Genomic DNA, 23,284 nt, shown 5'->3' on the forward strand with positions numbered 1-23,284 from the left:
TCGGAAATCACCTTGCCTAAGGTGCAAGCCCTTGCGGTATGGTTAGTAATGCTCCCCGTCATGATCCTTATCCTCACGATATCCAAGAAGGGCTTGGTCTACTTTACATATCGTTGAACCTGGCCTCCTAGAAGCTTCAGTCCCTGCAGCCGCCCTTGTTCCCGGTCGACAAGGATGGCATGGTGGACATGCTGGCTTGAGCACTCGCATGTTCTGCACAGCGGCTATGTAGCTGCAAGTCTAAAGGCTGTCCAATTAAAATGGCATTATCATCGGGAAGAACAAACATGGGCCCCTGTTGGGGCGTTTCAAAACCAACCAGCCGTCCTCAGACCCGCGTGTGAGCCCTCTGAGTCTAAGCGGCCATTGACTGGACTGCTCCAAGATGCCGTGGGGGAGCCTGGTCGCCAAGACTTAGCCAGTGAGTTGAGTCGCCACGTTTACCTTCTAGAGCCTTAGGGCGTCCACTACCTGGCACACCGGTGCACGTTAGTCAGTCGTTGGTGGGGGATCCTGACTCTAGTCTACCCGTTCGTCGTGCTGTCAGATGCAGATGGCACAGTGGGAAGAGCAACTGGGGCCTGGGCTGTTGAGTGCTGACAAAAGTGCCCCACCGAGTTTGGCCATGTTGAAGACTCTGGCGATTTTCTGTTCCGAGGCTGGCCTCCAGCCGAGAAACATGTCGGGAGCATTCAAGTTCTTGGAGGAGGCAGGGAAACCCACTGAGTTCCAACGCTTGAAGTTCCATGCAGTCTCCAAACAGTGAAGCAATTGCAATACTACAAGCCATGTACGACGAGTGTCGAGCTTCTCTTGCGGCTAACTAGGAAGCTATGATGGCATTTCGTTCTGGCCCAGTCGCTATATCTCAATCCAATGATAGCTCACCACGTCTCTGGCACACCACCCACCGCCGCCACCAGCTCCTCAACGACCAGGACGCAACCTCGATAGACTCCGAGGTCATCAGATGAAGCTTTCAGATTACTTGTCTGTCCTGTGTCCGCATCTTCTCGGTTGTTGTCTCCCGACGGTCTCTGGACGTGCACATCGTGCAAGACCTGCTACCAATTTCTTGCCACAGTCCAGGGAATAATGCATCGTGAACTTAACCTGAAGTTTGTAACTTGCCTGCAATCACCAGAGCATGGCAATGGTGCTTTGAACGACTCCGGGATGTTTTGCCCAGTGCCATGGATGCTCACCCCGGCCTCCGGAGTTCGGGGCTTTGTCCACATACTGCCGCTGCGTTCTTAATCCCCAGATGCGATCTGGCAGCGCTTAGTGCGCTCCTGTAACTCTGCCTTGGAGCCGACCCTGTTGAGAGATCTGACCTATGCTTGCATACGCACCCAATTTCATGCTGCGAGTTCTCCATCATGCTGATGGAGCAGTAGGTCGCGGTCTTTCCAGGGACTGTGGACTCTGTCGTGTATGGTATCAAAATCATATTGAAAGAGCCTTGAAGTGCCGTCAGTTTTTTGCGCCCCGATAGTGGCTTTTTAGAGCCTAGTGTTACCCTCACCGCTATTCTCTGACCCAATTGTACCTTTCAGTGTGAGATGTACACTTGTACAGTACTGGCCTCTAACGCGACCCCCTTTGTGGTGGCCTTGGGCGTCAGTCAACAAGGGTGGCCTTGTTATGATAACGGCACGACTTGGCTGCCAGCTCACTTCAAGCTCCACAAGGCCATAACCAAACAGATCTCAAGGGAAGCCAAGCCATGATAGCATCGTTCCCTGTCAGCATCATGCTGGTTGGAGCTTGACGGGTAAGTAGCATGCATGTACTCCGCATCTGCTGCTAGTGGTGGTCCACAAGGGCCTCAGTGAAAATCAGACTGAAAGAGTCTTGCGTGACACAGGCTGTCCTCATCGAGATATTGCAGGATCGCATCATGATCATGGCTACGTGGGAAAGGTGCCACGGCTTGGGGAAGGTCTCAGCCTCAGAACCACCTGGGGGCGATTCAGGGCGATTCAGAAATTATATCGACCACGGGAAAACATTGCATCGTGCCTGGTGCCTTCGATTGCATTGCGTGAAGTGACAATATCGCGATTCTATGTGCTGCCCACTCCGTTAGCCTTCCCGCACATCACATCAAGCAGCGGGGTGTTTGAGGGGCCGGAGGGACATGATGGCTATCCACCTGGCAGCTAATGTACGGAACGGGAAGCCTTCATGCATGCACGCGTACGTGCATGCAGGCCGGGCGACCGTGGTGTTAATTCGTAATGTACGAATATGTGTTTCAACAGAGCACGAAAGATCCTGACAAGCCAAAGGGTATGGCCTATCTGCTAGGGACACATGGAGGTCGATGGGCAGAGGTGGCTGAGAAGCCGGGATGTCAGATCTCCTGACTTTGGCGGCCAAGGTCCTCAACGATGGGTTCCTGAGGGAGAGCCCCTGATCTGAGTAGCATATTCATAGAAGCACATAATTAATTCAGATGGCAGGAACTTAATGAAGCAGACGGCCGCATCTGGTTTGTATGTATGCATCTGCTGGGGCGGCCCATGTCAGCATGTCAGTCACTCTCGATCGAGGAAAAGGGACGAAAATAGCAGTGGGAGGATGTGTTTGATTCATTGTGCTCCTGGTCGAAGATGCTATTACCCTCCATGCCCATGTGATGCAAAGCCTCAATCAAGCTAAAGTTATAGTACTAATGTACTGTGCAGATACCTCTTTGCCATACGCCAGATCACAATATCTCTGTTATTTCGGAGAGGGGTGCTGCAGGTATGTTATGCATACTGGAATGTACGTACAGATGATTGGAGGTGGTGCTTGAAATGCTGGTCTGGATTATTGGTGGCAAATGCTTTCGTTTGTTGAGCAAGGCAAGGAAAGGATAGTTTTTGGTCAACGCCTCCACCTCGTCTTGGGTTGTATCGAGTTCCAAAGATCCTGGTCGAGCCGTCAAGCGATCGGTCTTTTGTGTTTGGCATTGTCCGAATCCATGAAGAATTGAAGGTTGAGGCTTGTTGGCCAAGAGGGAGGAAGGGACCTAGACAATCTAATATCTTTACGAAGGGGGAGGAAAGAGAAATTAAATGGCCCAGGACTGTGACATGACATGACATGAACATGAACATGAACATGAACATGGAATGGCCAGGGCTGGAGTCGCTGGTGCCTGTACGGAGTAGGTAACTATGTACGTAGAAGCAAACTCGGCGAGACGAGACGGGCCGTTCACCGGGTGGATGTTCAAGGCCGAGTTGCGAGAGGAACGGGCCTTTCAGACAAGGGTCAATGTGATGAAGTTGAGGGTGACAGGGATACATGAGATGTGTTATGTGATTGACATGGCACCAACTGGTCCAGGCAATTCGTGTATCATGACAATGTATATTAGGTCTGGGCCCAAGGGTCAGAGGATGGTCAGAGGGCAGCCGTGAGGGATTGAAGAGCTGAGACTGAGAGGGAGGGAATTGAACGGGATCGAGCCCGCATGTCAGATAGAGAGGCCTCAGCCGAAGTCCAGGCCTAAGCCCAAGCCCGGTCCTGACCCTGAGCTTGATCCTGAGCCTTGCATGACACACATACTTTTATCAAGGTGATAGATGAGAGTTCAGGTGACATGTTCAACTGAGCTTGCTTATTAGGTACTGTACGCACCTGGGTTGAGGTGGGCGCGCGGCTCTACCCGCCCGCTGCAGCGCGTGAGACAGGTTGCAAGCCGCGGATGCATTCTGACTACATAGTAGTCTAACATATGTCATGTAATACCATGCCATGCCATATCCTGCTACTCTTGCCTGCCAGGAGGTCTGCCTGCCTAGGTAACGGGGATTTTGGGTTTGGTTAATCAACATATCCTACTCCGTACCGCAGCAAACTATTGGCCGCTTCGGGTATATGGCCTACCAGGTTCATCGTGCACAGCACAGCACTAGTTGGAGCGATGCCCGTGATATTACATAGATCCAATGCACATCATGTTTGCAGTGGGCTTTGTTGGCATTCTCCTTCATCCAATGAGGGACTGGGTAATTCACTAGACTATGATCTTTGCTCTCCCCTTCCGGGCTGGGCGGTGAGAACAGAATAAAGGAGTGTATCCTGTCATGTCGATTGAAGGTTTTGATGGTGGTGAACAGACAATATTCGTCCCCGTTCCCCTATTCTGACACCACAAATCCAACTAGTTCTGTCATGAATCAAAATGGAATGGACGGCATGCTAAAATAAACACACCGTATAAAAGACACGGAAACGACATGCGATAATGTAGTCAAATGTAAAATGATATAATCTCAACTACTGCTGAAGTGGTATCAAAGTATAGGGTAGACGCTTTAATCAGACTCATGTGACTACGCGTATAGGTCCTGTACAAGTCAACAAGAAAGTCGTGGATATGATAGTTAGTGACACGCGCCAGCGCCAAAAGCGGACACAACATGACACAAAGACAAGAAAATGACAGTAACGCACCCCCACAAGACAAAGAACGCTTCATCATCACATCACAACTCACTCAAAACTGGAACCGGTGATGTTAAGCCATAACCCTCCGTCATAAGCGAAAAGAAAAAGAAATGTCACACCCTATACGAAAAGCCACCGAGCCTCAACACGCTGCATCTTTTGACCCATGGAACTCATCGTCAAGCGGCCACCAACGTCCGGAATCATGCCCCGGAACTGGCTGGCGCGAGTCCCGTAACCGCAAGCTCAACAGCCAATTTCGCAGCGGCTTATCCGGTGGAGAGCGTCTGAGCGACACATGGGGTGCTGGCTCAGAGGATTACGATGTGAAGCGCAAGATGTTGGTCCCCAAGGCCGTGAAGGAAAGGGCACAGCGGAGCGTAAAGGACATGCTCGTGCAACCAGGCAAGATGCGTGAGAGTATGGGGGTGAAGGATGAGGCTCAGGGAAAAGGATATGAAGCACTTATGGAATCAAGAAAACTGGAGGACGAAGAGAGAGAAGCAGAGCTACCTCGCCGACGGATGTTTGATGGGGTGACTGTTTACGTTAACGGGAGTTGTTTCCCCCTCGTATCAGATCTCAAGCTCAAGCAGCTTGTCACCGAGCACGGAGGTCAGATGTCACTGCACCTCGGTCGTCGGAAAGTCACCCATGTCATTCTAGGAAGATCAGCTGGACGATACTCAGGTGCTGGACGAGGCCTTGCTGGAGGGAAACTAGAAAAGGAGATTAGCAGAACGGCTGGATGTGGAGTTAAGTTTGTTGGTGTTGAATGGTACCTGTAACTCTCATTTGTACTTGAGCTACGACTAATGCTATTGATAGGATCCTTGAAAGCCTGCAGGCTGGGAAAAGACTACCCGAAGCACGCTTCTCCAGTACCAAGATAGCACCCAAGGCACAGGACAGCGTATATAGCCTCTTCTCGAGGCAGTCGAGTGGCCAGTCATCCAAGGACTGAGCTGTACTCACCGAAAGAGTTATGTCTTTGTTTACCGGAGCCTAGGATAGGGGCCATAAGAAGTTTCGGCCACAACCTTACACCTATATCTCCGGTTACGAATGGTCAAACATCGGGGAGTCTTTTGCTCCAAGTAAATGGTCGGTAGCGTGGGATAGGATATCTGTGGTTACGAATGCGGCTGCGATATAGAATGCTGGAGTCTGACACGCCCTCGCGGGCAACGGAGGCTTGTCTCGAACTGGCTTTCACTCAGCAACGATCCATTGTTAAGTAAGTAGATTGAGTGTCAGAATATCGTGCGCGGCTCATCTGCCAACGTGAAATCGACGCTGGATGAAGAAACCAAGTCACTGTATCTTCCACCAATATCACACCACTCGTATTTACCAGAAAGATCCGTTATGTTCAGAAGGGCCGCTCATATTAAACCTGCTCTATAGGCGAGCCTTCACCATGCCATCCGTCTCAGTTTCTGCTCGTTCAAAGTACTCCCTGATCCTGGCACGGGCAACAGTCAAAGTCGACACGTCTTCAATCGTGCCAGGAACCGCAACTTCCTTGTCAAAGTCACCACGAATGGCGTTCTCCACCATCTCCTTGAGGACCCGTCGTAGCATTTTGCCAGACCTTGTTTTGGGAATCATTCCTTTGCCCTGGATGATGCCGCCTAGTGAGGCTATAGCACCCACCTGGCCACGGACTAACTGCTGTATTTCCTTGACGACTAGTTCACTCGGCGCTGCTGGATCTGCACAGCCTTGTCCCGAAAGTGCTACGAAGGCGAAAGGAAGCTGACCCTTGAGTGAATCTGGTACGCCGACAATACAAGCTTCAACGACACGAGGATGAGCTGCAACAGCCTGCTCAATAGATCCTAAGCACTGTTAGCCCATACCAAAGTTGGAAGAAATATAAACGTACCGCTTGAGAGACGATGCGCGCTGACATTCAAAACATCGTCGCTGCGTGCCATCACATGGACATAACCTTGCTGGTCGATCCAGCCTGAATCACCGGTATCAAGCCACTTTCCCTGAAATCTTTTCAAGTAGCCTTTCCAAAAGCGTTCTTCATCCTGCCACAGCGTGCGAAATCCTGTCGGAGCGAGAGGCATTGCCAAGACAATATTTCCCATGGATCCCCTCTCAACCTCATTGCCCTCATCATCCACAATACGAACGTCAAAGCCAGGCATTGCTTTCCCAGCACTACCAGCCTTCAGGCAAGGAGGAGGATGTCCACGAACTTCCGTCTTGCGATGCTTGCCTGCGTGCGGAACGAGCGCTCGCCCCGTGATGGGGGAACCAACTTCTGTAGACCACCAATTATCAACTACGGCTGCGTTTTTAGCGCAGTATTGAGCCATGAGCTGCTGATAACTGTCGACAAGAGTAGGTTCGGAGCGTTCTCCAGCGAGGAAGAGAGCTCGCAAACTCTTGAGAGCACCCCGGTTGCCGTAATCGATGAAGGATTGGTTATTGGGGTCATCGCGCCTGATTGCACGTAGAGCTGTTGGCGCTGTAAACATGGTGTTGACTTTGTACTCTTCAACTATTCTCCAGAACGACGATACATCAGGGGTGCCGACGGGCTTGCCCTCGTACAAGACAGTTGCAGCTCCCGTGAGGAGTGGGCCGTAGATGATGTACGAGTGACCGACGATCCAGCCAATATCCGATGCCGTAAAAGAAACACACCCAGGTCCGTGAATGTTGAACAGGTAACTTATGGACAGGTGCAGACCGACAGCGTGACCACCAGCATCGCGGAGTACACCCTTTGGGGTTCCAGTGGTGCCTGAAGTGTGGATGATATAAATAGGGTCGGTGCTCTTGACTGGCACACAGTCCGCCTTGATTCCTCGAGATCGGGCACTGTCGACTAACGTGTCCCAGTCGAGCTGACCAGTCTCGTGGTCGAGATTCCAACGGAGCTGATGTCTTTGCCAGACAATAACTTTATGGGGTTTATGACCAGCCAGCCGTATCGCTTCCTCTACCAAGCCTTTATATGCAATTGGAGGCTTGTTGCCATCGATACCACAAGACGCCGTCAGAATAGCCACAGGACGGCATGAATCGATACGTTGCGCCAGAGCATTAGGGGCAAACCCACCAAACACAATAGAATGGATAGCGCCCAGTCGATTAGCAGCAAGAATACCTATCACGGCAGCGGGAATCGTAGGCACTATTACTCAAGTTAGCTGCCAGCACCACTGTAGGAGGACGATGCATGGTCTACTTACTATACAGCAGGACTACATCGCCCTTCTGTATCCCCTGCTCTCTGAGGGCACCAGCAAGAGTCTCAACTTCGCTGAGAAGCTGGCCGTATGTATATTTTTCCTTTGTGTTTGTCACAGGACTGTCAAAGTAGAGTGCGATGGAGTCGCCATGCCCATCAAGTACATGTCGATCAACGCAATTGTAACAAGTAGATATCTCGCCGCCTGGAAACCACTCCCAGCTATCATGTGTGACACCGTTCTTGAGAGTTTTCTGAGTGAGCTGGATGGTTGAAGAGTATGGTTTATGCCAGTGAAGATGCTCGGCTTGGTGTCTCCAGAAGTCTTCAGGGTTCTCAAGACTATGCCGAAGTACCTCGTCTTGTATGTGTTGATCTTGTTGGTTGTGAGGCATAGCTGGCATTCCGTTCTTACCTTGTATCTTGGGCTCCTTATTCAATGCAGTACTTGGCATGGATGAGTAACGCCGTGATTTTGTCGATGCCAATGGCTTTGGCAGGGAAGGATATCTTGACAACAAATAGCAACCATGACGATTAAAGGGGCATGTCGGAGTGGAAACCGATAAGCTAGGGGGCCGAGTGTATATGATAAATTGAATGGCTTGTCTTAGGTTCAACGGCATCGGACCTCGCTACCGACAAATTCCGGGCCGTCTTTGACGGTGTATAAACAACTCTGCCTGGACGACGATCTCCCCTGCAATAAGACCGCCCAAAGGATGTTTCAAAGGCCCAACTTGATGAACGATGCCCCGGTGAGGGAGTTTGACTTTGACACAAGAAAAGAGATATCAGATCAAAGGAAGTGCTGTTGACTGAGGAGCTAGGTGATATGTCATAAGGCGAGGCGACTTCAGTGAAAATATCTTGCGCTATTGGACACTGGCAGTATCAAGCAACATACAGCGAGGTTATTCCCACCCCCAAACAAATTCTTATCCTATTCATCAATTGCGGCTCTCCCAGCTTGCTTGGCAGGGCGAGTGTAAATGGTTCGCTGGCTTCATACCAGATACCTTCCCCGCATTACGCCAAGATGGCCGTCCCATTTGTCCGGTAGACCTTACGGGTAACGGCCGGGTCGGTACAAGACCGAGCCGTGATAGTTAATAATTGTTGAGTTCGTTGGTAACATGTAAACTGTAAAGCTTATTTGGTGGTTTATATCTGAGTCGGTGATATCCCGGATATTCGGAATCACTTAGCTCTCTGACTGACTACTGTAGTAAGTACACTCGTTCTGTAAAAAATTTGACAGGGTGACCCTGACGGTATGCCTCACCGTATCAAAAATTGTTTTTTCTTCATGGAATGTGATCTTTTTGTATGCCGAGAAGATACATACCTAACAATGACACCATCGAAAAGATAAACGGCGTATTGCTATCTCGCAAGGTGTCTAAGTACATGCTTTCGATAACAAACACAGTAGGAAAGTATTAGTTTTTCAGCAGCCCTTGTATTACTGGCAGTAAAAAAGCGTGGCTAATAAGTTATAAGTTAGTAAAATAAGTGAGCCAACGTTAGCTTTGTCTCGGCACATAACAACTGAAACAAAGACCCAAGACATATTCACAGCGCAAACACGACAACAGAGTAGAGTTAATAATGCCGGACCAAAACTGGCCTCTCAGCAATGCTTGCTTTTGCCTTGACTATGATACATGGTTTCCCAGAGGCTCGCAATAACATTGAATCTGATTGACAAGAGACCATAAACACGCCCGGCTTTTTGTATATATATATGCGCCAGTAACCTGACCGCAAATATTAAAGACGTTCGGCAACCCAAAAATATGTATCAAGAAGAGGAAACGGGATTCGAGGTTGGAAATGCGTCTCTTGAAGTTATTGATGGGAGCAGAAACAAAGACGAACCGCGAGTGAAGCTAGACAAGATCGTCCTGTTTTGCTCAAGGCAAAAAAACACATTATATTCCCAGCCCCGAAAGAAGATCTCACACACAGGGAATATGCGAGCTCCTTCCGAACACCGAGACAAAACTCATATACAAGAATGTCTCAACTCCTGCAAAGCGTGGCCATCATTAGACAAGACTCCATAGAGCGTTGCAAGGGTATACCGGTTCTCCCGTGCCGTATGTTCGTAACCCAAAATAAAAAGTTCTATACATTCCCTGAAAGATCGCTTACATCCCCAACTGAAACCAAACCATCGCTAACTGTTCCACACCACTCCATCAGGAATGACGGAAGCCCCCACGTGAATTAAGTATTACTGAGCGTAAAGTATCGTAGGCACGACGTGGAGCAGGCTTGCTAGCTGTTGATTTACAGGAAAGCAGCAAGACCGACGACGGCAGCGAGACCGGCACCGGAGAGAGCGGCGACCTTGCCGGCACCAGCGGTGGGGACCTCGGAAGGAGCACCAGCGGTGGGGGTAGCACCGGGACCAGCAGGAGAGCCAGGCTTGCCGCTCTCACCACCGTGGCCGGGCTTACCGGTAGGGTAAACGGGGACCAGGGTGGAGTTGTTGCCGTGGTGGGCGGGAGGAGCAGGGCTGAGAAGCTGTCAGTATGGATGTCCCGATAAGACTGAGAATATTGGATATCAGTAACTTACCAGTCGTGGCAGACGACAGCGGAGGTGGTTATGACGGGCTTGGTGACAGTGCAAGGGCAGTCAGTGATGGTGAGGGTGGTGGCCTCGGTGATAGTGTAGGTCTTGTCGCCGTGGACGATCTCAGTGGGACCGGGGCAGTAGGTGGTGTAGGCAGTGACGACCTCGGTGGTGTAGGTAACGTTCTTGGCGTGGGCAGCGACGCCAGCAGCGAAAGCGAGAGCAGTAGCGAACTTCATTTTGTCGGTTTATTTGGGGTTGGGATTAAATTAAGGTAACTCGAAAGTTGGTATAGTTTGTAGATGTGCTGTAACGAATGAAATTGACTAAAAGTCAAGGTATAGTAGCAAATGAATGTGTGTGGGTGAAGAAGAAGGAAGGAAAAAGACTCTGAAGATCTGGAGGACTCGAGCTTTATATTAAGATGAGGTCGTCGCTCGACAGGGACTGATAGGGAGGTTGATGAGATTTTGGGTCCGGGGGGTGTGGGTATGCGCGTGGGTGTGGCCCGCTATGAATGAATCAGTAATGGAGGGGTGGGACTTGGAGCGACAGGGGATCTGGGGCATGGGGGGGTCCTTGAGAATAGGTATCGATTAATTAAAATCTGTACGGTGTACGAGCAGGCCACTCATCCAGTGTCAGAGGCCCCGTGCAAGTCTAGAGCGGACCAGAGTCAGGAAAAGACAGGAAGATAAGCTCATCTAGGCTCAAGTTCCGGTGGCAAACTACCATACATACATACATTCAATGTAATGAGCTCGGCAGGGGAGCCTTAATTCTTTCTCCCAGTCGCCATTATTGAACCATGGTTAGGGGCAGATCCTACCAGGATTGCAAGTGTAGTTACACTCTCAAGGATATGTACAACCACAAGTTCATGAGTTGTTCTATCTTAGTGGACGCTGGTGTCTGGGCAGCTTGTTGCCGAGGAAAACAACTGACCAAATACAAAAAATTAGCCATTCATTAATATCAAGCTTGAAACCAGCAGCTATGTCTTCTACTACTATCCCTAGACCGTGTATTCGTACCAATGAGACGAAGCCCCTGTGAGAAAGCTCTTTATCACGCCTTTTGGTATTACTGTATTGTTCAATTCGATAGCCTTTTGAACATCAAGAGCCATTATGAGCCTCATTTAGACAGCGTCGACTGTTGCTCTGTGTGTGCAAAATCGTGCTTCTAATTGTCACCTAAGATCAAGAAAGGGGTGCTTGCTAGGTGAGAACGGGCCCTGAGAACGTGTGTGTGGGGAGAGGAGGCCCTTCCACTTTGCCTCGTGCTCTGGTGTGGGAACCCCGGCAAATGGAAATGGATGTCTTGCGCTCTGGCGGGTATCATCACCGAGGCAGCTAAAAAAGGAACCAGTCAGTCTTACCAGAAACGAGAGGGGCGAAAGGGACCTGGAAGTCGGCGGACCTTCCGCAGCGCCTACAGATATGCATGCTCAACTTGCAATCTTTAAACCGAAATTACTCCCCCATATCACACCAGAAATAGACAAATAATACCGGGTGATATTGCGAGGAAGAAGATACTGGGTAGTATTGCCATATGCTGATATCGAACTGAGCCGACTGAGGCAAGAGATTTGCGTCTATAATTATCGTCGGATGAGCCGAAGCGGACCGACGTTCCACGTCAAATATCCCAGTGATATGATCAGAACTCCGGGGTCGCAGTGTCTTTTCTTAGGAGCCAGACTTGCTAGACATGTTAATTCTTGCCAGTTTGAAATAGAAGCATGTTCCACAAGAGAGTATGGAGTAAGATAGTAATGAACGAGATTGAAATGTAGGCATTGCGAGGTAGTCAGAGGTTCCCAGATTTGATCAGAATGATCGATCGACAAGTCTCAAGCGCAAGGTATGTGCCTATCGAAGGATTTTCTGATTCTGAAGATCTCATGATTTGACTTTACGGATAGAAAAATGAAGATCAAATGAGAAGCATGGACGGACTGTCGCGTGGGTGCGAGGCAGCCACGCCGTTGCTCTTTGCCAGGTAATGTCCAATAGACTTTGGCCTTCCTATTAAGGGCACGTTCACTGGTCGGTTCCCCTGGCATAATGCGCCGCTAATGCAGGAACAAATCTCTTCCCGCTGTCTTGCCAATCCTCTTATTCGACTTTTGCAGTATTCACTCCTCCCTGTATCACACGGCTCGAAGAGTCCCCTCCAATGAAACCAACCCATCCTTTATCTGCCTCAACTGTGCTCTCATCTGAAGCTGCAGCGAATATCACCCGTTCATGTAGTAGTGGGAAGCTCGTACTTGCCAATCCTGGCAATAATCGCCACCAGCGATGAGCTGGCGCCATCATCTGATTGGTCGCATTGATCATGCCATGCCTGAGCTGTGAATCCAATAGCATAGAGTAAACAGACAAGACCACAAGGAGATGGCTCATGGTAATGTCCTCTTCGACATCCATTGGACAGTATCCGCAATGCACCGTGCACCGACTAGTTTGTCTTGGACTCTCCAGTGGCAGAGTGGGCAATTATCCACGCGGTAGTCAATGGCTTTGAATGGGTTCCGGCACACATGTATGTCTGTACCTTATAGCAGGGGTTAGGAGACCTGGGGGCTGTCTAAGCTAGAGCCTAGGAGGCCGGAACATTAAACAGAGTTCTCACTGAGCCCAAGCAACAGTAAACACATGGCTGCCAACGTTACACCAATAAGCCTGTTCAAGCAGCACAGTTACTCAAGGCTCCTCATATGGTCGGGTCACACAGAAGTTGTTGAGAAACAAAGCGGCCATGTTCAGAAGTGGACTAGATCCTGAGTTGGCAACGGCCTCGAGTCTGTCAACTTTCCTCTTCAGGCTGCTCCGTGTTGTCCCTGATGAGTGCTTCAAAACAGTCGGATCCGTCTGGCGGTCGGGGTCTTGACACCCACCCATACAAGCTCCCTTGTCATGTCAGATCTAGCCTGGTACCAACCTACGTACCTACCAGTCTCTGTGTAGTACTTGCTGATCCCTTTCCAGTGAGCAAACCAAGATCAGTCAGCGAGATATCACCACGGATAAAGTAACTACTGATGATAAGGCGAATCGACGGTTCTGTCTGTTAGCAACCCTCCATAATTTCCCTTTGAACCACTAAAACATAGTTTAGCTATCAGACAGCCTGGACATCTTTGATATCTCGCTGCCTTATCTTTGATTGAAGATGAGGGCCTGTCCATTCCCCTGGCTTTTATTAAGCCAGTTAACATTGACTTCAATCGAGGCGAACCCCTGATACAAGGCGAGGCGAATCGGTTCCAAACTGAGTATCGAAAGCACCACCAGTGTCTCGTATTTTCCCCATCACCCTCTTTCGAGTCATGGATTCTCGATGGGGCCTTTCGGTTCGGTAGCTCTGTCTTGTCTTAGTTTCGACTATCACTCTGGTAAGTTTGTATGGCGACCCACGTCTCAAGTCCACAGAAATGAGATTCATCGCCCAGGGGTTATCGGGTACTGTAGTCTTCTGATGGTCAACGACAAGCTTTTGGCCGCTTTCTAATCTAAGAAAGCTAGCGAGGCCAGGTTCTCTGATCGATGCGATCCGAGGCGTGCCATGGAGAATCGAGAGCTTGGCATACGATCAGTTCCTGCATCTTCAACAAACGCAGCGGATGTAGCTACAGCATGTAGGTTTGCTGGCCCGAAACTCTCTTTGATCAAGCTTCTTTTCTCAAGCTCCAATCTCATGCCCGAGTCTTTGCCTACATTTCCCAAACGGTGTGCCAAGATTTTTCACCATCCCTTTACGTCTTTTCCCGCTCACACTCCAAGCAAGGCGCTGGATCTCCCGCAAGCCTCTCAAGCCTCTCCTCGGGGGGCAAGAAAACAGCAGACTTTACTGTTGGGTGTCAAAATAAACTCAGCAAAAGTTATCCTAAACTTAGGCTATATTACTTAAGTCTTTTTGTCATTCAGGATTAGCGTCCTGTATTTTCTTTCCTCCCCTAGCCTCTCAAGCCCACTTCCAGTATCGAGCGAGACGTATTAAGATGCTTGTCAGTGGCAAAGTTTCTGGCCACCCAAATCTGCTTGGCTCCATTACAGTATTCGGAAAAGGTATACGGATACCCAGACTTCATTTCCACCACTTGTCTTGGTCGTCAGATCATCCATGTCGGGTGCTTCATTCTAACTGTTTGATTTATTCCACTGCAACGCTTGCTACGGTGGCTTGACCAGATTGGTGGTTTTGCATGTTGAAAACTTCAATTTGTATCGATTTAGCACTTACAAACAAACGCCAAGGCTGTTTTGTTGTTTTGTTGATGTTGACGCGTATTATTCGCCTGATTTGTATTATATTACTCGCCCAGACAACCAGGAAGACCTCATTTGCTAGGTCCACTCAGTAGTCGGTACTCGATTAACTAGTCCATAGAATATAGCACCAAAACGCGGACCGTCCAAGTGTCGACTTCTGATTAACTAACAGTAGTTTAATTGCACTCGATCGATAATTTGGCTTGCTAATTTGCCGTCGCCGGGACTTTTGGCCCAGAATCGAAGTGCTGAAGAGGACCCAAAGCCAGGCAAGTCGCTCTTCATCCAATGGCTTGGTAGCTGGTCTCTACTAGCTGTTGAACCACTATCGGATTATGATACCCCGATGGTGGCTAACGACTAGACGATATTACTTGTTGCCGAGTCTCCGGGTGGCATGACTGCCATGATCAGGTATCGTTGAAGTATTGACAAATGCGTTGATCTGCTATCTACTCCGTAATAGCGTATGTATCTTAATCAAGTGAACCCATCTCTGGTGGATTCGGAGGTTGGAAGCGTGGTCTTGTCTGCATCAAGGTTGTATGAATGTTGGAGAAGAAATTGGGCTGAAAGGTCTTATCATGTGGCCTATTCCTGTTCAACCCGAGCATTGTCACTTTCCATTTCGCTGTAAATATTATATTTGAAAGCTGCGACATGTTCGACTGACATCCTCATCCTTTATGAATGGATGCATAGCCTAGCTGAGATTAGATCCCTCTCCTGGTGGTGGATCCTCATGGACTGATTGATTGACTATTCCTACAGTAAGGACTCCGGCGCAACAACAAACTGCTTCTGTGGTCGAATTAAAACATGAACTATTAGTTCGGCCTCAGACCATCCTTTAGTACAGTTCAATCCAAACATTTTGGATCTACCTTTATTACACACTTTGAGGTCCCAATCGAGTTTGCTGCCAGCGGGCGTCGTCGTTAACACATAACCTCTCACATATGTCTGGTTACGGAAATATGTCTTAGTGTTGTGTATTCTACTTACAATGGGTCGGTCCCTCTTATGGAGACCTTCCCGGCCGAAAGTTCGGCGGAAGCCAAATATTGCTTCCATTGACGTCTTCAAAGTTGTATTAGTAATGTACGTCATTGCCTCGGTGCAGACAATGCGAAATGCGGGCGTTGCCTTCAACACAGAGCCTCTGACTTCATGGCTGAACATTCCTTCATCAATATCAACTTTCAACGATCCAAAACCATTTCTGATACCGAAAACATGCCCGAGTACATCAAGGCAGTCGGTATGAAGCTAACATGCCATTTCAAGACTGTGACGGCCAGCTAATCCTCCCAGATATTCGTGGTGGCACTGGCGAGCGTGATGCTCTTTTCATCAACGCCGAAACGCCCAAGCCTTCTGCTACTGAGGGGCAGGCCATTGTGAAGGTCAAAGCTTTTGGTATTAACCGCATGGATATCCTCCAGCGTCGAGGCTTTTACCCGCTGCCACCTCAAGCGCCTAAGACATTGGGCGTGGAATTCAGTGGCATCATTGAGTCTTTTGGACCTGGCGATCATGGTGCTTTCAAGGAAGGCGATGAGGTGTTTGGGCTAGCTTACGGTGGTGCGTATGCCGAGTACATCGCGGTCAGTACTCGCATGCTGCTGCACAAACCGGCTTCCATCGACTTTACCACGTGTGCTGGTATTCCCGAGGCTTGGATTACTGCAACTCAGGCGTTGCATCTTGTGCTTGGCTTCACGAAGGGCAAATCAATCTTGTGGCACGCAGGCGCTTCAGGAGTGTCGGTTGCCGGCATCCAACTGTCACGTATCGCCGGGGCCTCTGAAGTGTATGCCACAGCCGGATCTCAGGACAAGCTCGACTTTATCACTTCGAAGCTCGGTGCAACAGCTGCATTCAACTATAAAACGCAGGACTGGGCGGAGGAGATCAAGAAAGCTACCGGCGGCAAGGGTGTTGACTACATCGTGGACTTTGTTGGTGGAAACTACTTCCAGCAGAACCAGAATGTCGCTGCGCGTGATGGACGGATCGTGCTCTTGGGAACGCTGAGCGGTGCAAAGGTCCCTAATGCTGATATTTCTCAGATCTTATTCAAGCGACTTCGTATTGAGGGCAGTACTCTTCGAAGCCGCGATGAGGTTTACCAGGGCGAGTTACGAGACCGATTGGAGCAGTATCTACCAGACTTCGAGTCTGGTAAGCTTAAGATCTTTGTGAATGAGGTCTTTCCGTGGGAACAGATTCAGGAGGCCCACAAGCATATGGAAGATGCCAAGAACCTCGGTAAGATTATATGCACTATCTTCTGAGGTAGAGAATGATTTCAGGCTACAGTATGTGGCATTTGAATATAGCACAAAAAGTCATCTCCAGAAAGACTTTCCATTTGAACCCCAAAGCATGGATATCAAACAGTTCACTAGTACGTTGGGTGCGGGAAATTGTAGCCTATCTTCTTCCACCCACCGTGAGAATCCCCATCACTTGCTTATATTCAACCAAATCAACAAAGACAATAACAGAAATCACTGCAACGACCTGCACGCCACATGTAAGAAAGCAAAAGGTATCATGATGAAAGTCAATGAGCCTTGAGCCAGTTGAGCATCTGGTCATAGGCCGTTGCTTGAGCATCCTTGATTGATGAATCTTGGTACTCGCCTACAACCGCGAAACCTAAAGAAATCATTAGCTGACTCATGCACAACATTCAAATTTAAGGAGATCTTACCATGCGGAACTCCTGGATAAACCTGAACCTCATGCTCGACGTTGGCGTCAGACAAACTGTCTTCTCCCCCTATCCGAACGCTGTCGGGGAAGAGAGGGTCGTTCTCGACGCAAACCAGGCTGAGAGGAACACTGATGTCCTTGAAATCATCAGGTATAACAGAAGCAGCATGTGCCAAAGCACCGGCCTTAATAAAAGGACCATTCTTGACACCGCTGCTCTCTGCATCTCCTTCAAGGGTCTTCGTTTGTTTAGCGAGCAGAAGAACAAATCGTCCACCAACACAGTATCCAGCGGCATAGATGCCGTCGCCCTGTTTGATAGTATCCGCGTACTGCTCTCGCGCAACATCGATGACTTTGTGCAGGATGGGCATGACCCTCTCATCTGTGACGCGGGCGAGCCACATGTCAATGAGGAATGACTTGGTAACTTCTACAGCCTTCAACTTGAATTGTTCGAGGATGGACGTGGAGTCGTCTGTAATAGCTGTGGCCCCAGGAGCTGTATCGCCAGCGAAGAGGTCGGGCATGAGGACAAGATAGCCCTCCGAAGCAAACTTATCGGCCTGGATCTGGTTGTTGGTGGATTTGATTCCCGTACCGCCAGTCAGAAGGAGAAGGAGTCGTGAAGGCGCATGGGGGTAGTCGGTGGGTTTCGAAACGTAGACCTTAGTAAGGGAGGGTCAGCTAAGAGCTTGAGGAGCTTGTTGGCCACGTACATCGACATCGTTGAGTTTGATGATTTCGCCTGTGGAGGACTGGCCCGAAGCTGCAACTGTTAGCGATCTGCGATGATGCCGTTCTAAACGGTGCCTTACGGGTTGGTCTGTCAGAAACACAATGTTCGCCTACGACTGGAGCTTCAGCAGCTGGAGCTGGAGCTTGTATGTTGTCGCTGGCCTGGGCGTCGCTCTCAGGAGCGCGAGTAGCATTATCTGCGTCGGCCATCCTCATAGACTTCTCGACTTCTATTCACCTGTCTTTGGCTGGGACAGTGAGTATGTTGGTAGAACCGTACTGACTACTATGCGGGCTGAAAGGCAATAAAAGAAGATGATGCTGCCTGTTGCACGTGGAGGGGCAATCTGACGTACAAGGTCCAGGTTGGAACTAAACGTCATGTTGGAGGGGTAACTGACTTGGTAGGTACTTTATTGACTTGCTCTAGCAAGAAGTGTGTAAGGTAAATGCCAAATATAAAGCATACCTATATCCCAGAATAAACTTCTTTGAAGAAGAAAAAAGGATTATCATAAAAGTCTTGTAATTACCGAGCTACACAATGCTGTTGTCAGGATGCATGGGATTGTACTACGAAACTACTGCCTGCGTAAGGTCAGAGATCTCATGGCAAACTAGAAGCAAACGCACTGGCCCTTGGCCACATAGTTGTTGCTGGTAGTGTGGATATATGGCCATATACTCCGTACTACACCACGGATTAAGAGATGGCTTAACTCCCAGCCTCTCCGTTACTAGGTGAGGATTGCTTTCATAGCAGCCAGAACAAGAAAGCAATATTGGATGGTAACTTGGCATTTGTGTCCATTCCTCTAGTGGTGAATCAGTATAAGTAGTCCCAAAAAGGTCACAATGGGTTGCCATGAGATATCTTCATCAGCTACGGAGTATAGATAAAGTCATCGCTAATGGGACGGAAGAAATGAGCTAGAAATAGAAACTCAGGGTCTTTAAAGTACTTTCAAAGGTAAGGTACCCAATATCTGAAAATGAGTACCCCCGAAGGACAGTCGCTGGCTCCTAGGTGATGAGGGCATGTAGGCTGTCCCCACTACTTACGTAAACAACAACCCCACGATTCTTGCCACAGCGCGTTTCACTCAACGCGCTGAACGCGTCTTCCACATCTTCTCGTTAATGCACTTCACTTCTCACCTAGAACAAAACCAAGAGTTCTCTGTTTCAACAGCATACACAACCTACCCCAAAGACACGTAAAGCACAATAATCATGGACGCAGCTTCAGCGCTATCTCGAGGCGCTCTTGAGTATATTCTTTTCACCTAACCTTCCTGTCGTTGCTCGCTAACTTTTGCCCAGCGTGATCTTCAATGATCCTGATAAAGCCAGCAAGCTCTTCCCGGTACCTGTTCTGCAATGTCTACAAGTTAAGCAGATGGCCCCTTCGGCTCAAGGGGGAGACCGATTTCGACTTGTGATGAGCGATGGGCAGCATTACGTTCAGACCATGCTTGCTACGCAAGCCAACCACGTCGTTCACGACAACAAGCTGGTTCGTGGTTGCATTGCCCGAATCAAGCAATACACACCCAATAACTTGAAGGGCAAGAAGTAAGTGTCTTACTAGATCCTACCGGACGGCCCTAATACTATGTAGCATTCTCGTCATTCTCGATATCGAAGTCATCGAATCTCTTGGCGTCCAAGAAAAGATTGGCGAGCCCTTTGCCGTCGACTCCAAGCCAGCGGCCCAGGAGGGTGCCATTGCTGGAGGCGATTTTTATGGTGTCAAGAAGGAAGAGTCAAAGACACAGCCCCAGCAATTCCAACAGCAGCAACAACAGTCGATGCCCTCCCGACCTGCCAATCATGCTGGCAGTAACATCTATCCTATCGAGGGTCTGTCGCCCTTCGCCCACAAGTGGACAATCAAGGCACGAGTTACCTCTAAATCAGATATCAAGACATGGCACAAGGCCACTGGCGAGGGAAAGCTTTTTAGTGTCAACCTGCTCGATGAGAGTGGTGAGATCAAGGCCACTGGTTTCAACGACCAGTGTGACGCTTTCTACGACCGCCTGCAGGAAGGCTCTGTCTACTACATCTCCACGCCTTGCCGAGTTGCCTTAGCTAAGAAACAGTTTTCGAACCTTACCAACGACTACGAGCTCACCTTCGAACGGGACACTGTTATCGAGAAGGCAGAGGATCAGACCAATGTTCCCCAGGTGAGGTTCAATTTCTGCTCCATCCAGGAACTCCAGAGTGTGGAGAAGGACAATACTGTCGATGTCATTGGTGTGTTGAAGGAGGTTGGCGAGGTTGGAGACATTACATCCAAGAAGGATGGCCGACCATTCCAGAAGCGAGAATTAACACTTGTGGACGATACCGGCTTCTCAGTCCGTGTTACTATTTGGGGCAAGTCGGCCAACTCTTTCGATGCTCCTCCTGAGTCAGTGGTTGCTTTCAAGGGCACGAAGGTGTCTGATTTTGGTGGCAAGAGTCTCAGTCTCCTCTCTTCTGGCACAATGACCGTTGACCCCGATATTCCCGATGCCCATAGACTCAAGGGCTGGTACGACTCTGCCGGTCGCAATGACACATTTGCCACCCACCAAAACATGGCGACCATGGGCAATGCTACAGGGAGAAAGGAAGACCTCAAGACTATTTCTCAGGTCAAAGATGAGAATCTTGGTATGGACGATCAGGCTTACTACACTATCAAGGCGACTATTGTTTTCGTCAAGCAGGAGAACTTCTGCTATCCCGCTTGCCTATCTCAAGGCTGTAACAAGAAGGTTACACAAATGCCTGATGGCACATGGCATTGCGAGAAGTGCGCCATCTCTCACGAAAAGCCGGAATACCGGTACATCCTCTCTTTGAACGTTGCGGATCATACCAGTCATCAATGGCTGAGCTGTTTTGACGATTCTGGTCGACAGATCGTGGGACGAACTGCCGACGAGATGATGGAGCTCAAAGAAAATGACGACAATAAATTCATGGCCGCGTTTGAAGAGGCTAACTGCAAGAAGTTCACTTTCCGATGCAGGGCGAAGATGGACAACTTTGGCGAAGCTCAAAGGTAAGCAGGACGATCATGTTGATCATTAATCAAATACTAATACCGCTTTTGTAGGATACGCTACCAAGTGATGACTGTCACCCCCTTAGACTTCAAGTCTGAAGGCACCAAGCTTGATGAGTTAATCAAGCAGTACGAGAGCAGCTCGCTATAATGTGCTTACGAATATTCAACCTGGGATCATTGGAGTGCCGGCTGACTAAAATATGTGCTTCGGGGGATAGATCGAAACACTTTCTGCGAAGTCTGATGAAGACGGACTTTCGCCATCGGGTCAATATTGGCACAACATAGTAATGAGACAAATGCAGTAGCACAAAGTATCGCTATAATTGTGTTGAAACCGTGACTGGAACAGCCCGCTATTTTTATAGCTGTTAAACTTAACCCAACGCCTCTGTGATATGCCGTCGTCTTTTTCCTTCTTTGTTTTTTTTTTCTCTCTGCAAGAAGTTGTCTAAAGGGACAGCTTCTCGTGCTTCCAGGGCTTCTTGCCTTCTCCGTCTCCATAGTCAGCAGTAGCCTGGTAGTCACCTCTGATCTTGTACTTGTAAATAGTCAGTCCATCAAGGCCGACTGGACCACGAGAGTGAATTTTGTTTGTGCTGATACCAACTTCGGTACCGAAACCATAACGCATGCCGTCGGCAAGACGAGTAGCGGCATTCCAGTATACACCAGCTGAGTCAACCTCGTTCATGAAACGTTCGGCTTCGGCAGAATCAGAGCTCATGATAGCGTCCGTGTGGTGAGAGCCGTGGGTGTTGATGTGGTTAATGGCCTCATCAATAGAGGAAACAGTCTTTACTCCGATGGTGAGGGATAGATGCTCAGTATCATAGTCTTGAGGGGTGGCATCTTGAACACCTTCGAGTGAGAGAGAAGAAATGGCAGCCTTGCTGGACTCGTCGACTCGGAGGGAAACCCCCTTGGCAGCAAGAGCGGAAGCAACAGCAGGGAAGATGGTATTCAGAGCCGATTCCTGGACGAGAAGGGTTTCGACAGCGTTGCAGGCAGCGGGATAGCTTGTCTTGGAGTCCACAATAGCAGTGATAGCCTTTTCCTTATTGGCAGAGGCTGTCAAGTAGATATGGCAGATACCATCAGCGTGGCCGAGAACGGGAATCTTTGTGGACTCCTTGATGTAACGAACAAGTTCGTTCGATCCGCGAGGGATGACAAGATCAATATAGCGGTCCTGAGCGAGGAGCTGGGAGATGACGTCGCGGGTTGTGACGAGCTGGATGGCTGAGTTGGGGACCTTTGTGGTCTCAAGAGCTGATGAGATGACCTTTGAGATGGCCACGAAAGACTCTGTAGACTCTTTTCCACCTGCGATAATAGTGAGCAAATAAGCCAATTTTATGATATTACGGATGAGCCATGACATTACCCTTGAGAATGGCAGCATTTCCAGACTTGATAGCGAGAGAAGCGATGTTGGCGATGACTTCGGGACGGGCCTCGAAAATGATAAGGAGGACGCCAATGGGACATGAAACACGCTCCATGATGAGATCATCGTCGAGTTTTGTTCTCATCTGAATCTGGCCAACTGAAATAGTATTAGTTTCACGAGTCTTATAGTCTTATGACAGTTAAATTACTTGGGTCATTTAGATCCCTCACATCCAAGATTCCCTTGAGCATATCCTCCCATTTTCCCTTCTTTCCGAGATCCAATCGCGATACAAGAGCCTGGCTAAGACCGCCCTCGTCAGCAGCCTTCCTTGCCAGCTCAAGATCCTTGGCGTTGGCTGCCAGGATCTCGTCTTTCGAGGCCGTCAAGGCAGCGTGGATGGCTTCAAGTGCATTGTTGCGCTCGCTAGCCGGGAGGGTTGCGAGAGTGAAAGATGCTGTCTTTGCGGCGCTAGCTGCAGCCTCGGGGGAGGCGTTTGTGAGAGACATTTTCAGTGACGAATTTGAGAGACGAGGATGAGAATGAGAGTGAGGTTGTAGTCACAAATGTGTGAAAGTGACTCAGGTGAGGTTAGGTATGTTTAAACTGTGCCCCGCTGGTATGCATCCCGCCATTATGAGCCTCAGCCGTTACATGGTCGACATTTGAGTTAAAGGTTGAGTATAATTGAACTAGGTTTAGGGCTTATTACATCTAGAAACCAAATCCTAGCTATTAGACTACCCATGCTGTGAGAATGGAATCTCTTTTGTCTGTATCTATGTGGTACGTAGCAGTAAATTGTTGCTTTCGAGGATACGTCCTGCGATATCGGCCGAGAC

General features: G+C 49.2%; 7 protein-coding genes; 3 read left to right on the forward strand and 4 right to left on the reverse strand.

Annotated features, from left to right (window-relative positions):
* Nucleotides 1-4,556: 4,556 nt before the first annotated feature.
* On the forward strand, nt 4,557-5,410 carry FFUJ_07324 (uncharacterized protein; the record flags this gene model as incomplete). XM_023577564.1 has 2 exons in its annotated part: nt 4,557-5,224; nt 5,275-5,410. The coding sequence occupies 2 exons, from the start codon at nt 4,557-4,559 to the stop codon at nt 5,408-5,410; spliced, it is 804 nt and encodes a 267-aa protein (XP_023430616.1).
* A 437-nt stretch (nt 5,411-5,847) lies between these two features.
* FFUJ_07325 (related to acetyl coenzyme A synthetase) lies at nt 5,848-8,055 on the reverse strand (the record flags this gene model as incomplete). XM_023577565.1 has 3 exons in its annotated part: nt 5,848-6,287; nt 6,335-7,603; nt 7,662-8,055. 3 exons carry the CDS (start codon nt 8,053-8,055, stop codon nt 5,848-5,850), a joined length of 2,103 nt encoding a protein of 700 aa, XP_023430617.1.
* Nucleotides 8,056-9,955: 1,900 nt separating this feature from the next.
* On the reverse strand, nt 9,956-10,482 carry FFUJ_07326 (probable clock-controlled protein 6 (CCG-6); the record flags this gene model as incomplete). XM_023577566.1 has 2 exons in its annotated part: nt 9,956-10,184; nt 10,247-10,482. 2 exons carry the CDS (start codon nt 10,480-10,482, stop codon nt 9,956-9,958), a joined length of 465 nt encoding a protein of 154 aa, XP_023430618.1.
* Nucleotides 10,483-15,800: 5,318 nt separating this feature from the next.
* Nucleotides 15,801-16,823, forward strand: FFUJ_07327 (putative PIG3-like NADPH quinone oxidoreductase; the record flags this gene model as incomplete). The annotated part of the gene is made up of 1 exon (XM_023577567.1): nt 15,801-16,823. One exon carries the CDS (start codon nt 15,801-15,803, stop codon nt 16,821-16,823), a length of 1,023 nt encoding a protein of 340 aa, XP_023430619.1.
* Nucleotides 16,824-17,095: 272 nt separating this feature from the next.
* On the reverse strand, nt 17,096-18,195 carry FFUJ_07328 (uncharacterized protein; the record flags this gene model as incomplete). XM_023577568.1 has 4 exons in its annotated part: nt 17,096-17,190; nt 17,246-17,915; nt 17,967-18,016; nt 18,066-18,195. The coding sequence occupies 4 exons, from the start codon at nt 18,193-18,195 to the stop codon at nt 17,096-17,098; spliced, it is 945 nt and encodes a 314-aa protein (XP_023430620.1).
* A 1,023-nt stretch (nt 18,196-19,218) lies between these two features.
* FFUJ_07329 (probable single-stranded DNA-binding protein 68k chain) lies at nt 19,219-21,197 on the forward strand (the record flags this gene model as incomplete). XM_023577569.1 has 4 exons in its annotated part: nt 19,219-19,256; nt 19,309-19,560; nt 19,607-21,043; nt 21,098-21,197. The coding sequence occupies 4 exons, from the start codon at nt 19,219-19,221 to the stop codon at nt 21,195-21,197; spliced, it is 1,827 nt and encodes a 608-aa protein (XP_023430621.1).
* A 303-nt stretch (nt 21,198-21,500) lies between these two features.
* On the reverse strand, nt 21,501-22,951 carry FFUJ_07330 (related to glutamate-5-semialdehyde dehydrogenase; the record flags this gene model as incomplete). XM_023577570.1 has 3 exons in its annotated part: nt 21,501-22,375; nt 22,437-22,598; nt 22,651-22,951. 3 exons carry the CDS (start codon nt 22,949-22,951, stop codon nt 21,501-21,503), a joined length of 1,338 nt encoding a protein of 445 aa, XP_023430622.1.
* Between the last annotated feature and the right edge of the window lie 333 nt (nt 22,952-23,284).

This window comes from Fusarium fujikuroi, chromosome FFUJ_chr05, assembly GCF_900079805.1.
Source record: "Fusarium fujikuroi IMI 58289 draft genome, chromosome FFUJ_chr05".
Classification (NCBI taxonomy): Eukaryota; Fungi; Ascomycota; class Sordariomycetes; order Hypocreales; family Nectriaceae; genus Fusarium; species Fusarium fujikuroi.